Source organism: Anabas testudineus, chromosome 4 (genome assembly GCF_900324465.2).
Source record: "Anabas testudineus chromosome 4, fAnaTes1.2, whole genome shotgun sequence".
Classification (NCBI taxonomy): domain Eukaryota; kingdom Metazoa; phylum Chordata; class Actinopteri; order Anabantiformes; family Anabantidae; genus Anabas; species Anabas testudineus.
This window is the reverse complement of record NC_046613.1, coordinates 25381718-25397840: the sequence shown is the minus strand read 5'-3', so window position 1 is coordinate 25397840 and position 16123 is coordinate 25381718. Positions and strand designations below refer to the sequence as shown.

The 16123-nt window shown below is 44.6% G+C and overlaps 3 protein-coding genes across 5 annotated transcripts; 1 reads left to right on the top strand and 2 right to left on the bottom strand.

Annotated features, from left to right (window-relative positions):
• Positions 1-1628: 1628 nt before the first annotated feature.
• Positions 1629-4116, bottom strand: c4h19orf25 (chromosome 4 C19orf25 homolog). Its single transcript, XM_026344541.2, has 3 exons — positions 3955-4116; positions 3139-3302; positions 1629-2576 (listed from the first exon to the last, which is right to left on the bottom strand). The coding sequence occupies exons 2-3, from the start codon at positions 3269-3271 to the stop codon at positions 2395-2397; spliced, it is 315 nt and encodes a 104-aa protein (XP_026200326.1). The 5' UTR covers positions 3272-3302; positions 3955-4116; the 3' UTR covers positions 1629-2394.
• A 2023-nt stretch (positions 4117-6139) lies between these two features.
• On the bottom strand, positions 6140-9789 carry reep6 (receptor accessory protein 6). Of its 3 annotated transcripts, none has more exons than XM_026345997.1 (7): positions 9434-9789; positions 8335-8428; positions 7995-8133; positions 7749-7917; positions 7548-7672; positions 7378-7400; positions 6140-6498 (listed from the first exon to the last, which is right to left on the bottom strand). In XM_026345997.1, exons 1-6 carry the CDS (start codon positions 9564-9566, stop codon positions 7386-7388), a joined length of 675 nt encoding a protein of 224 aa, XP_026201782.1. In that variant the 5' UTR covers positions 9567-9789; the 3' UTR covers positions 6140-6498; positions 7378-7385. The 3 variants fall into 3 exon arrangements, with proteins under 3 accessions (XP_026201782.1, XP_026201780.1, XP_026201781.1); XM_026345995.1 differs by lacking the exon at positions 9434-9789 and adding an exon at positions 8606-9101; XM_026345996.1 differs by lacking the exons at positions 7378-7400; positions 9434-9789 and adding an exon at positions 8606-9101.
• A 2013-nt stretch (positions 9790-11802) lies between these two features.
• zgc:113223 (tetraspanin) lies at positions 11803-15615 on the top strand. The gene is made up of 8 exons (XM_026345765.1): positions 11803-11971; positions 12361-12418; positions 13281-13405; positions 13884-13958; positions 14050-14145; positions 14381-14509; positions 14899-15060; positions 15244-15615. Exons 1-8 carry the CDS (start codon positions 11915-11917, stop codon positions 15367-15369), a joined length of 828 nt encoding a protein of 275 aa, XP_026201550.1. The 5' UTR covers positions 11803-11914; the 3' UTR covers positions 15370-15615.
• Positions 15616-16123: the final 508 nt, after the last annotated feature.

Sequence of the window (16123 nt, the reverse complement as noted above, 5' to 3'; positions counted from 1 at the left end):
CAGGTGTCATAAATGTTCTCATCTAATAAAAAGTGATGCGTTTCATTTAAGTGCTGTGTTAATGTCTTCATATTGATGCAGGTGAAAACGTGACATCAACATGGTGCATTTTATTTGTTTTTATATTAATATTCTGATCACTTCTCAAAGTATTTGTTCAGACTGAATGTGAAGCTAATTTTAGAAGTGGGGAAAACAAATCTACACACCAAGATAGAACTGAAGGAAGAAGACGCAGCGAGTGAGCAGACTCCTCGACACAGGATCTGTAGCAGAGAGTTTTTTTTCCATGTATCTTTTTAGCAGTGTTAACTCCTATTACATGATTTAAATCATTAGAACCTGGAACTTGTTTCCTTGATCAGTGCAACTGACTGAGCTCAGCTTCTTTAGACAATTCCAGTGAAATTAGTTCCATGGAAATATTCGCTTCTTCCGCCATGTTGACAAAGACAGAAGGGCATTACTTTGTGCAGTTATACTAAGAACAGGAAGGACATGTATGGAAGCTGATGAAAGATGCGATCTCATCATTGCAATGTGTATAATAACTACTACTACTGCAGTACTATTACAACAAGCAGATAACAGTCTAGAAGGGGTTTAATCTGACCTCACAACTGCTCCAGCTGCAGACAAACAACTACAATTTATGACCTGTCCGGAATCCATCTAATCGACGGTCACACCCCTGATCTGTTGTTGATCAGACCTCCAACAGCCGATCGGACAGAAACTGAGCTGTATTCCACAAATGAGCATCTGATGCAGGGTTAAAATCTGCTTAAACTATTCAGAGTCTGCCCAGCACAAAGAAAATGCTCCAACACACCATCTTTACTAGTACTGCTGCCCAGAACCAGTCTTATATTCCATGAGCATGAGCTTCTATGAGCTCGTTTTAAAGACTAAAGCTTCCTGTGTCTCTGTTATAAAATGAGATTCACTGAAGGAAATATAAACAATAAGAACTTAATGCAACTCACTGAGATTCTCGATTGAAGGGGAAAAGATTTGTAATTTTTAAGACTAAAAACAACAGTTGTGTGTCTGAGTGAACATTAATAGAGTTTTAAATAGTTTCATACTGGACATAGAAACAGCTCTTTGGTCATCATCCTGTGAAAACTACTAGTTAATCTCAGATGGACAGAAGTGATATCTTGTAAAATAACAGTCTCTCTCCTACAAAGCTTCCCTTGTGTTTCCACACTGAGCTGTAGATTATGGACAGTAAGAAGAAAAGGGAATTCTGTGCTGACAAGTTCTCGAATGAGGTCCACTTGACTTGTCTAACACTGTCTTAATTACCTTTAAATTAATTTAGGAACATTTGACAGTAGACATTGTAATTCTATCAATTGGACTGAAAGGGCAAGAGGAAGTGTGGTTACGGATGGAAGAGACCAGTCCTTTGACGGTGCAGTTCACTGTTTATCCAGCAGATGTCACAGAACATGAGCAAGAATCTGCTCTATGTCATCTATGTACAGTGGCAAGAAAAAGTATGTGAACCCTTTGGGATTACATGGAGTTTTGCGTGAATTGGTCATAAAATGTGCTCTGATCTTCATCTAACGCACAATAATACAAAAACACAGTCTGCTGAAAATAATAGTACACAAACATTATATGTTTTCATGTTTTTAATAAATAAATCACACAGTTTCTCATCCTATTCAGGGATGTTCTTCCATTGGACAGAAACTACATCTTAATGTCCCATATTTGGACTGAAACAGGTTCTGTTCCCAGGTTTCGGAAATGATGAGGTGTTGGCTCCCTGATTAAAGTTCCTTTGGTGGAATCACAACAAAACATGTTACACTGTCTGTCTAAGTTAATATGGACTGAACCAATAATCACATTCAGTCTGATGTTTGAACACTTTAACAACTGGTGTTTATTTGCTGCCGTCTCTCATTTCTGATCATTGTAAATTAGTTCAAACTGTTAACGCATCATGTCTGATATTTAGTACACTAAACAATTGTATTTTTCTAATCTGAACATTTCCTTAATGTAGTAGAGATAATGTACTTTAGACTGTGAGATTGATTTACTGATAAATAATAATAATAATAATAACAATAATACACTGAAACGTTTGCACTTTTAGTTCTAAGACTTATTTTATTTTACTTTCATTTTCACTGGAGCTGTGCTACATTACTGCTCCATTTTCTGCTGCTCTGACGCACATTAAAAGGAACCATCTTGTGCACACATAACTTATTTCAGTTGTGGGGTCAGAGGTCAGCCAGTACTGGGGCTCCTGAAGCCACCTGTGCCTCAAAGACACTTCTGCAAGTTCGTCCTTCAGCTGAGTTAGAGAAGAGTCAGTGAAAAGTCCCAGACAGAGAAGAAGAGTCTGTGAGAGCAGGTAGTGTAAAGTCAGAGTGGTTGACCTTTGACCTCTGCCATGTCTCTGTCCAGCTGCTCCCCCGTTACCCTCAGCTCCTCCCTCTGTCGCAGCAGTCGAGCTCGAACCTCCTGCAGCTGCTCGTTCAGCTCCAGATACTGACGGCACTGTTGGAACTTCAAGTCCAGATCGCTGTCGTAGGGATGGGACGGGTCTGCAGGTGGAGACGGGACAGACAGGTGGTAAACTACAGCAGAGACTGACACTACTGGTGAATCATTTGATTCTGTCCAACACTGAAACAAACATTACATATGTTAGGATTTCTGTTAGACTAGAGTAGTATCACCAGACTCTAAACTATATATATTCCTGTCATGTAAGAAAAATCTAATTCCCACAATGTTTACGTTTGCTGTACTCGGAAAGTTATTAATAGACTTTAAATGATATACTTTACTGTTGCCCATGGGGAAATATGGAGGTGGCTGATCCTGACCCATGGGAGCCACAGCTCTGCTTGTTTTCCAACCTGCATTTCCAGCTTCTCACTAGCCGAGTACACCTGATCACAGGTAATCAGCATCAGGTAGGACAGGGATAGTTAAAAACAAGCAGGAATGTGGCTCTCTAGGACCAAGATTAGCCATCCCAGCAGCATATGATGGTCACTGATGCCGGGCTCAGCGAAAATGATACAGCTTCACTAACACCTAATGGATTTAATGAGCTAATTAATTAGATCTGTAGTATAATCTCAATCTGTTCGGATTCACCTTGCTCCAGGATGCTGAAGACTGGATCACTGGGGGCAGCTCTGCTGATGTCTGCCAGGATCTGCTCCACAGTGGGGGGGTCGGGACGGCTGGGCAGCACCACCCTCTTCTTATTTTTAGAGCCAGTATTCATTCTGATGAGGAACCAGCTCCACCTTCTCCACCTGAATCCAAACACCCGTTCAGCATAATACTTGTTTTTTAAATGAGTGGGATAAATAAGCAAGAAACAGCTGTTGTAAACTAATCTGCAGGTTTTTCAATGCCGAGCTGATGACCTGATCCTAAATATCTGCCACTAGATTTCTTTATTTACGTCGAATATTTCTTTGTGATCTCTTCCCCAGACCTCTGTTAATTTACATATGAAATTAAGATATGAGATGTTGGTGAAAGTATAAATGTACTAAAACGAACTTTGAAATAATTTCTGAATTTCTACGAGTTAGTGTTCGATTCGGCACAGAACAATCCAAACAATAAGAATAAAGATCCATTTAGGCTCGGTTCACATAACGTCAGCTGAGAGTGTAACGTTAGCTCAGTCTTTCAGTCATCGTCGAGCACAACAGTGCTAACTAACGAGCTAAATAAGTCTGGACGAGGTGACTGGTTGCAGCTAGGTGAAACATGTGTGAACCGAACTTCACAGAAGGTCTTTAAGATTTACCAAATGTTTTCGGTCAATGTGAACTACAGTGTTAAATCGGTTTATAACCACCTTTATTTTAACTTGGTAAACCGCTAACCGACGTCTGGCATGTTCTAAGACGCCAGACACAATAAACCACTCAGCACCTTTTTGTCCGTACTTACCAGACTTTAATCGTCTCCCTGAAGAGTTGCTGGCGGCTCTCAGCTCTCAGCTCATGTCGAACATGCTGCGACACCTGAAACCAGAATAATGAACTAAAACCAGCTGAGTTTCACGAACCGTTCAGCAAAAACAACAACTGCTAGAACACGCACTGAACGGGAACTGCCACGTCAGCGCGTCGCGACGTAAATAAGGCACGTCTACGGACACGCCCTGTGATGCGCGCGTGGGCCCATTCATTTCTTTATTGACTTAAATATTATTATTATTATTATTATTATTATTATTATAACAACAACAACAATAATAATAATTATTATAACAACAATAATAATAATAATAATAATTATTATTATTATTGTTGTTATAATAATAATTTTATGTTATTTTTTATGTTTGTTATTATTATTATTGTTGTTGTTGTTATTATTATTGTTATTATTATTATTATTGTTGTTATTATTATTGTTATTATGTTATTACTATTGTTATTGTTATTATTGTTATTATTGTTATTATTATTATTGTTATTGTTATAATAATAATTTTATGTTATTTTTTATGTTTGTTATTATTATTATTATTGTTATTATTATTATTATTATTGTTATTATTGTTATTTTTATAATAATAATTTTGTTATTTTTTATGTTTGTTATTATTATTGTTGTTGTTGTTATCATTATTGTTATTATTATTATTGTTATTATTATTATTATTATTGTTATTATTATTGTTATTGTTAAAATAATAATTTTGTTATTTTTTATGTTTGTTATTATTATTGTTGTTGTTGTTATCATTATTGTTATTATTATTATTATTGTTGTTATTATTGTTATTGTTATATTATCATTATTATTGTTATTATTGTTATTATTATTATTATTGTTATTGTTATTATTGTTATTATTATTATTATTATTGTTATTGTTATTATTATTGTTGTTGTTATTATTGTTATTGTTGTTGTTATATTATTATTATTGTTATTGTTATTATTGTTGTTATTATTATTATTTTTGTTATTATTATTGTTATTATTGTTATTATTATTGTTGTTGTTATTATTATTATTGTTGTTGTTGTTATATTATTATTATTATTATTATTATTATTATTATTGTTGTTATTGTTATTATTGTTATTATTATTATTATTATTGCCTCGTTGTAATTAACCTGCCGGTTCTGTCCACTTCCTGCCGCTGGACGTAGGGAGATATATGGTTTCTACCTTTTTATATCTTATATACACATCCAACATACATTTATAATGAGATGAGGACGTACGTCATTTACATCCATAACATCAAACCTTTCTTTTTTACTATGGGCTAATGTTGATTGTGATAAAGCTGTGATAGATCTGCAGGACGTAGGTGTCAGTGGACTTCACCTAAAGGAGGACGTGAAGCAAATCCCTGTATACCTTATCATTTTAAGACAAATACAGATATCGTGACTGTAAGAAACACCAAATGGCTGCACATGACCATCCTTTTTTGAGATCATTTTGTTTTCAGTCATTGTTTGTCATTTTTGTCATATCCTTGAGCTCATTTTACATTTATTTATTTCTCATTTTGTTTCTCTTCTCTTCTCTTCATTTATCATTTAGTTAGACATTTAAACAGCCACCATATAAGAGGCTCTGGTTCAGCCCAACAAACTATAGAGGATTGAGCAGATTATTTATTAGTGATAAACATCTTGTATCCGTTTCATCTGATTTGTCAAACAGGGGATGTATCACTGTAAATTCCTCGACTTTTGTTTCACTCTGATTAATCATTTTCTTATTGTAATATCAGAGTCATCTTCATCAAACCAAAACTTTATGAGAAACACATGGAGCCAAAACTAATGGAACTAAACCAAAATGTGGGGCATCTAAAACCGGGAGCGGCTGATTACAGGAGCCGCTGTCACACCGACGTGTTGGCATCTGCAGGTGGTGCTGCAGGTCTGTTTCTGCAGGTGGTGCAGCTTTGCAGGTCCAGAACGGTTCTGACGGTGGTGAAGCAGCGCCTCCTGGTGGAGGACCTGCAGCCAGCTGAACTTCAGAGCCACGTTACAAATAAAACAATAAATCAAAAACCAAGAATCAAGTCTAAATACTCTGAAGGTAATAAATCTGCCATTTCATTCAATTTATTCAAATCTACAGACATCAAAGGTGACACTACTAACTCCAGAGGAACAGTTTGACCAACAAGCAGCTGTTCATAAAATGAATATTGAAAGTCAGAACTCCAGTCCAGTCCAGATATCCTGATTTTATGCTATTTTGGGATTTTCTCTTTGTAATGTGGCAACAAAACGCTGTTGTAAAATATCAACTGGTTCCAGGTTCATCACATAAAAATAAAAATGAATGAAATCAACAACAGGAAACAGTTTTCTGACTGTTACAGGCTCGTACAGAAACATTTTACGTTTGATACAAAAAGGAAATCAGTCTCTTGTTCCTGTCACAGTGTGGATGAAGAGGAACGCCTTCCTCATCGAGGCTCCTCTTTCTCTCTGCTGCTATCTGAGGAACTGAAGAACAACACAGTGCATTATTTTATGGGTTCATGGTTTCCGAATAATTACCTGGAAAGAACAGTAATGACAGGTAAAACAGAGACTGTGTCAGAGCAGGTGAGCTGGAAATGTGAGAAGTATCTACGTGATTAACATGATTTACAGGGAGAATCCTTACACTACAATAAAGCATCAGTTAGGATTGTTTTTCATCCTTTAGTTTCTATTTGACCTCTGGAACGTTACGTTTCTCAGTTTTATAAGTTTTAATGTGAAAAATAACCAGATTTTTCTTGTTACCTGTGAGGCGGCACTAACATTATTAGTGTGGGTGAAGTATGGATTGTAGTATAATAACTGTGTAGTAGACATTCTGGTTTCATTAATTGTACTTCAGTCAAACTGTTTATTTCTTCCTGTCGACTCTCGGGTCACAGAGAAAATTCTCTGGGATTTTCTGATTGAAAGTTTTCTCTTGATTCTTAAAGTCCAACAAGCTCCATCCTCCCTGACAGTGATAGAACGTCACCCTGACGTGCAGACACTCGACACCCGCAGAGACCAGCAGCACATTAGAGACATCTCTCTAATGTCTCTGATTTTCTTTCCATGGGATAGCGGAGAAAGTTCTGAACAGCTTCTTCCTGAAAACACTGGACCCTGATTCTGCTGACATGTGGCTGTTTGTGATGCTTTAAAAACCATTAAGCAGATCAGTCAGATGCTACTGGTCTACTTAAGACCAGCAGGTTGGGGCTTTGTTAGAGGCTGTCAGCCCAGCACCACAGAAGAAGAAAGCTGCTTTAACTTGAACCCATTACACCACAGGGGTCACTGATGTTCAGGTTGTAAATGAACTACAGTTCTAACACCAAAACACCAAAGTGGACTTACCGCACAGCTTAACCCAGGAAAGGCTGGAACAGGTAAGAGGACAGACAGCCGGGTTAGTGTCTCTACTCTGAATGAAGCACAGCTCCACTACAGAACCCTGTTCCCTGCTTCATTCTGAGCTGTGGTGAACTGGTTGGACTGGGTGAACTGGTGGACTAACACCTGCTTACCGGCCGTTCTTGGCTCAGCTGTGCCGGATCCACTTGAGCTGAACTCGGTAAACTTTTGGCCTCGGACTGAGCGACCGGCGGCACCGGAGTCACCAGAGCTTTATTCTTCACCAGGGTGGACAGGACTGCAGACAGAGAGGATTTCAGCTGTTACTGAGAGGCCTGTGTACTGGTGTGCTGCTACACCTCACTGGTCCGCACCTTCTCTGGTGAGGCTCTCTGCAGCACTCATGGCCTTCCCGCTCAGGTCGCTGACCATGTGGTCCACCGTGGCTTCATGGCGGAGGAAGATGGGCCGAACCACTTTGTTGTAGATGATCTGGGAGCCGTTCCACGACACCGGGGCCATGCACCACAACAGGAAGAGACACTGCAACCACAGAGGCCAGACAGGTGGCTCCAGTTTAACGTGCACAGTTCGGTGAGCACCGATCAGCGTTTCCTCACCTTGAAGGCGTAGTAGAAGGGAAACCAGTAGAGGAAGATGTCGGAGAAGAACTCGCCCAGGCTGAAGACGCCGTACACCACCCAGTATGTCAGCCATTTGGTGTCGTCTTCCTTGCTCGGACTTTCGATGGCTTTGATTCTGCAGAAATGAGAATCAACCAGAGACCTGATCACTCTATCCTGTGTGCGGCCACACATCAGCAACTTACTGATGTCTCTGAATGCAGATGTGAGGTTGTGTTTGCCTAGTGTCATGTCAGTGGGATTCCCTCAGAGCAACAACACCTGAAGCTGATCAAGAAGAAAGAAGCAGGCGACTGTCCCAACAAGAAATACTCACGAATAATAGGCTGGGTAGACAAAACCGATCAGGTTGCAGAGGAGGGAGGCACCATATCCGTACACCAGGTAGAGTCCAGTCAGGGAGACAGCACCTGGACGACATGTTCCAGATACACAGTGATGTAGGAAACACAGGTGATAGAGAGATCACAGACTAACAGATTAAAGACGAGTGGAGGTTCAGTAGAGACAGACAGAAAGACAGGCAGACAGACAGGCAGACAGACAGGCCGGCAGGCAGACAGGGAGCCGTGTAAAAAGTGTCCTACCTCTGATCAGCTTCTGTTGCTGGTCAGTCATGGAGGCCGCTCTGCTCCGCTCTGCTCTGCTCTGCTCTGCTCTGCTCTGCTGTCTGTCGGTCTGGATAATCTGCTTTAACTTTGTGTGTGGGAGACACTGTGCACCAGGCACTGCCCTGACGTCAGCTTCGCCTCCTCTGTGTGTGTTAGTGATCCAGTGTAGGACCAGCAGCGTGGTATGAATAGACTGCTGTTCCCTGCTCCTCTGCTCAATACTTCATGTAACTAACTGGTTCTATCAGTACAGCCGGGTTGTCAGTACGTTTCTGGTCACTGATCAGTGGATCCATAAGAAACATTTACCCCCCCACTGGAGTAATAATACTTCTGAGTGCTTCTTCCAGTACAGAGCAATGTTCCTAGTAAGGCATTTCCTAGTAAGGTACTAACAGGACCAAGAGCAACGTTAAAGTCAAAGGTCGGTGTGCTGCTGGTTCTGTCTGAACCACAGACAGACAGGCAGACAGACAGGCCGGCAGGCAGACAGGGAGCCGTGTCTGCCTGCCTGTCTGTGGTTCTGTCTGAACCACAGACAGAACCGGCAGCACACACTCACCCAGAAACCCCCCAGAACATTTATAGGTCCATGATTCCTGAGAGCAGCTGCTCCTCTGTGTAGCTGCCATTTGGCTGCATGTTCACAGGAGGATTAACTGAATCCTCTTCAGGTTTCCACGGACATGCAACAGGTAGAAGTGAACCTCGTGAACAAAGACAGAACCACAGTGGAACTATTCAGAACCTGTTTCTAACCAAGTGACCAGAGTGAAGAGCAGCAGGAGAACAACCCTCACCTACCCCCTGCAATGATCTTCTTCTTGATCCCCGTCTTCTCCTCCACCTTCCCCAGAAAGTCGCTCACCACGTTTTTCTCATTCAGAAACTTCTCCGCTCGCTCTTTGATGGACGAGAGGACGTCCAGCAGGCCCATGGTCCCCGTCGGGTCCTCAGTCAGGTCCCCAGGAAACAGAGGAGCCAGAGGAAAGCGACCGGTGTGAGAGACAAGTCCAGCAGAGTGTAATCCTCCGAGGACAACAATCTGCTTTACTGAGGAGGAGACGGGAGGGAGAGAGGGGAGGAGGTGAGTGAGAAGCACTGCAACGAAGCAGCCGGACTAAGTCCTTACAGGAGGACTGCGTCCTTACAGGGGGACCGCGTCCTTACAGGGGGACTACGTCCCTACAGCTGGACCACGTCCTTACAGGGGGACCACGTCCTTACAGGGGGACCACGTCCTTACAGGGGGACCACGTCCTTACAGGGGGACTACGTCCCTACAGCTGGACCACGTCCCTACAGGGGGACCACGTCCTTACAGGGGGACTACGTCCCTACAGCTGGACCGCGTCCTTACAGGAGGACCGCGTCCTTACAGGGCGACCGCGTCCTTACAGGGGACAACGTCCCTACAGCTGGACCGCGTCCTTACAGGGGGACCACGTCGTTACAGCTGGACCACGTCCTTACAGGGGGACCACGTCGTTACAGCTGGAGCACGTCCTTACAGGGGGACTACGTCCCTACAGCTGGAGCACGTCCTTACAGGGGGACAACGTCCCTACAGCTGGACCACGTCCTTACAGGGGGACTACGTCCCTACAGCTGGACCACGTCCTTACAGGAGGACCACGTCGTTACAGCTGGACCACGTCCTTACAGGGGGACCACGTCGTTACAGCTGGACCACGTCCTTACAGGGGGACTACGTCCCTACAGCTGGAGCACGTCCTTACAGGGGGACAACGTCCCTACAGCTGGACCACGTCCTTACAGGGGGACTACGTCCCTACAGCTGGACCATGTCCTTACAGGAGGACCGCGTCCTTACAGGGCGACCGCGTCCTTACAGGGCGACCGCGTCCTTACAGGGGACAACGTCGTTACAGGGGGACCACGTCCTTACAGGGGGACCACGTCCTTACAGGGGGACTACGTCCCTACAGCTGGACCACGTCCTTACAGGGGGACCACGTCGTTACAGGGGGACCACGTCCTTACAGGGGGACCACGTCCTTACAGGGGGACTACGTCCCTACAGCTGGACCACGTCCTTACAGGGGGACTACGTCCCTACAGCTGGACTACGTCCTTACAGCTGGACCACGTCGTTACAGGGGGACCACGTCCTTACAGGGGGACCACGTCCTTACAGGGGGACCACGTCCTTACAGGGGGACTACGTCCCTACAGCTGGACCACGTCCTTACAGGGGGACCACGTCCTTACAGGGGGACTACGTCCCTACAGCTGGACCATGTCCTTACAGGAGGACCACGTCGTTACAGGGGGACCGCGTCCTTACAGGGGACAACGTCCCTACAGCTGGACCACGTCCTTACAGGGGGACCACGTCCTTACAGGGGGACTACGTCCCTACAGCTGGACCATGTCCTTACAGGGGGACCACGTCGTTACAGGGGGACCACGTCCTTACAGGGGGACCACGTCCTTACAGGGGGACTACGTCCCTACAGCTGGAGCACGTCCTTACAGGGGGACTACGTCCCTACAGCTGGCCCACGTCCTTACAGGGGGACCACGTCGTTACAGGGGGACCACGTCCTTACAGGGGGACCACGTCCTTACAGGGGGACTACGTCCCTACAGCTGGACCACGTCCTTACAGGGGGACCACGTCCTTACAGGGGGACCACGTCCTTACAGGGGGACTACGTCCCTACAGCTGGACCACGTCCTTACAGGGGGACCACGTCCTTACAGGGGGACCACGTCCTTACAGGGGGACCACGTCCTTACAGGGGGACCACGTCCTTACAGGGGGACTACGTCCCTACAGCTGGACCACGTCCTTACAGGGGGACTACGTCCCTACAGCTGGACTACGTCCTTACAGCTGGACCACGTCCTTACAGGGGGACTACGTCCCTACAGCTGGACCACGTCCTTACAGGGGGACCACGTCCTTACAGGGGGACTACGTCCCTACAGCTGGACCACGTCCTTACAGGGGGACCACGTCCTTACCTTTTGGTTGTCCCCTTCCCTTAAACTGACCCCGGCCTGAACCAGACTCGTGCCTTCTCCTGAGCTTTGGGATCTAATGTAGACCATTGTTTTCCTGGTGATCCAGCAGATGGGATGTGGTTTGACAGCGACAGGCCCAAACCTGGTCCACGAGTGTGACGACAGGATGACAGCAGCAGAAGAGGAGGGGATGAGCCTCGCAGGAGGAATGCGTCCTGCAGGCCGACACACGTCTTCCTGCAGTCATGTCAGCAGACAACAAACCTTCGACAGTGTGACTGAAGTACGGAGGAGATGACAGGATACCGAGCCATCAAGTACACTTTATTCATCTGCTGCTACGTGTTCTGGGTGAGCGTCTGTGTTCGGGAACAGATAAGGATCCAATGGGTCACATTGGTTAGTGGGTGGGTTTAGTCTCAGCCGTGCACGCTCTGCTTTCACACCACGGGGTTTACTGCAGTTCAACACCCAGTTAGCACCGATTCAGAAAACAGGGAATGTTTCTTTCACATGGTTCCACGTGTTACTGCAGAAATACTCAGTTACTGGTTAAAGGAAAGAAGAAGCAGTAATAAAAAGTTCAAACTGACAGCCAGCGAAGAGACGTGTCCTGACTTTCTAGTTGTCAGACTAAAGGAACTAAAAGCTGCTGTTATTTCTTTAATGTGAGACGTTTGTAATATTTTTGGACTATTCTGTACATTAACTGAGTCGTGTTGGTTCCTGTGACTCTGCAGGTTGTGAGCGCCGTCCTCATAGCTGTGGGAATCTACGCCAAGATCGCCAAAGAGACAGGTTGGACGAAAGCAGCGCAGCAGTCAGTGTAACAGCCCTTTTCCACTGCAGGAACTCACCTGTCAGCTGGTTCTTCTCATACAATGAGCTGTTAAAATCATTTCAGTGGATAATGATTTCTATCTCCATATAAATCAAATCACTATTTCTGTCAAGCTCAAAGCTTCATTTTTGACACGTGCTTCCTGGTATCATGTCTTTTGCAGTAACGTTGGTTATTACATGTGTGATTTCACTGTGTCTCTTCACTATTTGATGTAAGACAGACCCTGGAAAGTGGACACTGTCTCAGTATCTGCTGGTTTTATGGGTCTGGGACAGTAAAGTCTGGCATTGGTCATGCTGTAAACGATGGTACTGAATGGTGTTTCAGTGTCTTCTCGCTCGGACTCTAATTATCCAGCTTGTCTTCAGCTGAAACCACAATCTGTGTGTGATTGGCTGTAACTTTTCCAGCCACATGTTCTGTCTGTGGTTCGCGCGGCGCTGTTCTCATGATTATTTCCTGTTGTCTGTCAAAACATGGATGGAACCACCGGACTTACGCTTTAAGGAGGAAAAGTTATTTCCTGATACATATGGTTACCGTTTTACACATGTGTGTCTTCACGTGCTGACATGTCTGAACCACTCAGGAGTTTAGTCATGTTTCATGATTTTCCATGTGTCTCTTTTTCTTTGTCTCTTTGTGAGGTCTGGTACCCAAGTTAAGAAAACTGATGAATACATGTCCCTGCAGCAGTGAAGAGCTCAGCTGATAACATTCCTGAGAAACGTTAACCAGACATGTTTCAACCTTTGTTGGTTCTTACGTATGACAGTCAGAATTCAGCTCTGTGTGTGTGTGTGTGTGTGTGTGCAGATGTGGTCGACACCCTGACTTTAGATCCAGCTTTGCTGCTGATCGTTGTTGGCTCAGTGATGTTCCTCATCACCCTCCTCGGATGTTTCGGAGCACTGCGGAACGACACCTGTCTGCTAAAAGCAGTACGTCCTGAGACTATTTCAAAATACTCCATCACTCCTACTTAAAGAACGTGTACTTGAAGTACCAGCAATGTGAGACCATGTTGATCACATAATGAAAAGGCTTTAGCAGCATTTTACTGTTGGCTGGTTCATTTCAGCTAATTCAGATTCAGTCTGGCCCAGTGGTTCCCAACCTCAGGGTCGGGCTCCTACACAGGGTCATTAGGTAAAGGTGAGGGGTCATGAGATGATGACTAGAGAGAGTAGAGAGACAGAAAATCAGGGTTCTCATGCACTGATTTGGGAGTTTTGTTGATGATTTGAAGCATTAAGAGGTGAATTCAGAGTGGTCTCAAGTTACAAATACCTAAAAGTTGTTTTAAGTAAATGTACTTATCACTGATCAGCGGATAATAAATCAGTCATCAGCTGATTATTGTGCTGTTGCTGCTGCTCAGTTCTTCCTCGTCTTGTTTGGTCTTGTTTGTTGCTGCAGTTTCTGGGGATCCTGGCAGCCGTCCTCGTCCTGCAGGTCGCAGCTGGAGTCGTGGGATATCTCTTCACTGACGTGGTAACAATGAGCTGCTCTTATTGGACAGAAACGAGGAGGGAAATACCAGCAGTAGACTTTTTACGCTGGGTTGTCATTTATGTTTGTTCAGGTGATGGAGAGGACGGACAGGCTGATGATGAAGGCCATTGTCCGATACAGAGAGGACCAGGACCTGGAGAACGCCATCGACTTCATCCAGAAGAAGGTGAAGGATGATTCAGTAACTGAGGCCACGACTGGCGGCTGTGTTAACTGTCCAGCTGACAAACTGCTGTGAATCTTGACCATCCTGTAACTTCCTCAAATCTTGTCTCGGGTCCTGTTTAAGGGAAATGTGTCCATTTAATCTTTCCTGTAGTGGACGCGTGATGCATAACAAGCCAAAAACTAGACTAGAATTGGTTTTGTTGACTCAGACTACACCTGCTGTTGTGTTGCAGTTTCAGTGCTGTGGAGTTGAGAGCTACAAGGACTGGTCTCAAAACGTCTACTTCCAGTGTTCGGACACCAACCCCAGTCTGGAGGCCTGCGGCGTTCCCTTCTCCTGCTGTGTTCGTCTGCAGAATCAGGTCAGAACCAGACTCTGTGTGTCTGTAGCTGGTTTCTGAAGAAACATTTGGATGGGTGCAGCTGGGCCATAAACACGCTCCGCACCACTACACGGATCCCTGAAGTGAATGTAGCCGGTGATCAGTTGAGGAGCAGGAGGAGAAGACAACATGTCGACGAAGGCACAGACGCAGTGAAAGGTTTTAATGAAACAAAGGATAAGGAAGGAAAAAGCAGGGTCAGGGTACAGTACTGTTCTGTGAGCACTGCTGAGGAACAGGTGGGATTTCTGGGTTTGTTCCTTTGAAATGTGCCAACAGTTTTTTCTCTGATCTCGATGGAACCGCAGCCTGTGGCTGTGGAGACGTCCGTTCACTTACTGTTACTTAAGTGTTGTTTTCCCTGTCAGACGGTGCTGAACACCATGTGTGGTTATGGGCAGCAGCGAGTGGAGGAGCGCTCAGCCCGACAGAAGATCTTCACCGCCGGCTGCCTGGAGAAAATCGTGTGGTGGGCGAAAAACAACCTGCTGCTGGTGGCAGGTCTGAGCGGCGGCCTGCTGCTGCTCGAGGTAAAGTCAGTCCACATCCAGCTTTTATCATGACGGGAGACAGGGCTGTTTGTCCCATATCTCTGCTGGTGTACTCCACCTACTGTGACAGACATGACCTCTTTGGTTTTAGTTGCCATTAACAGATTAATGACAGGAAGTAAAAAACAGCACTTCCTAACATGTTTGTGTTTCCCCCTGCAGCTCGTCATGATCTGTCTGGCTGCTGCTCAGATCTCCTGGATTAACAAAGTCCTACGACAAGCTGGGAGCAAACCTCCGAGGAACGACAGCCTCAGTTATCCAGCATTTGGAAACTCTGACGAATAAAATGAGTTCTGACAGATGTGAAGCTGAAAGTCGGGATGGATCAAATGATCTGATCCTTGGTTCTGGACATTAACCATCTGTTTCTCTTTGAAATGATCTGTACTGCACATCAACGGTTTTTAAATGTTAATGAGTGAAAGTCTCTCATACAGTGATCGTTGTTCATCTAGATCACTCAGAAGACAACATGTGGAGTTTTACGTTACAGCTGTTACGCGGAGGTGAATAAAAACTGTTCTTCTCCTGTGTTACTGTGTATTTTGTGAACTGAACATGTAAACTTAGAGTAAAGCTTCATGTTCACATTCTCTTTCTGTGTTGATTTCTTTCTACTGCTGTATTCCCGGCAGTGTAGATCAGTAACAGCAGCAGAAATCAGCTGATGTACGGAAGAACACCTGTCAGGTGTGTAAACCAACTCTGGTGCCACCTGGAGGGTGTGGTGTTAATTACACTCATGGCGACCACTCGTCCTGTGCTCCTGCTTCTTTGCAGCCTCAGCTACAGTCTTATCTGGAGATGTTTGATTTAAATGCAAAAGTTTAAAGACAGTACATTTTTTTCAGTATCTCAAAATAACATTTCTCTGAGAGCTGATGCTCCTGTCAACGTCCTTGAGAAGAGAAGAGAAACTGGAGACTCCCTCGCCTGGCGAACGAGTCCCTGTTGTTCCTCTGTCACTCGTCAAGTCCGCGTTGTGACTAATCTGTGGTGGAGGATTAGCAGCCGAGGCACCTGTGGCTGCATGTTGTCG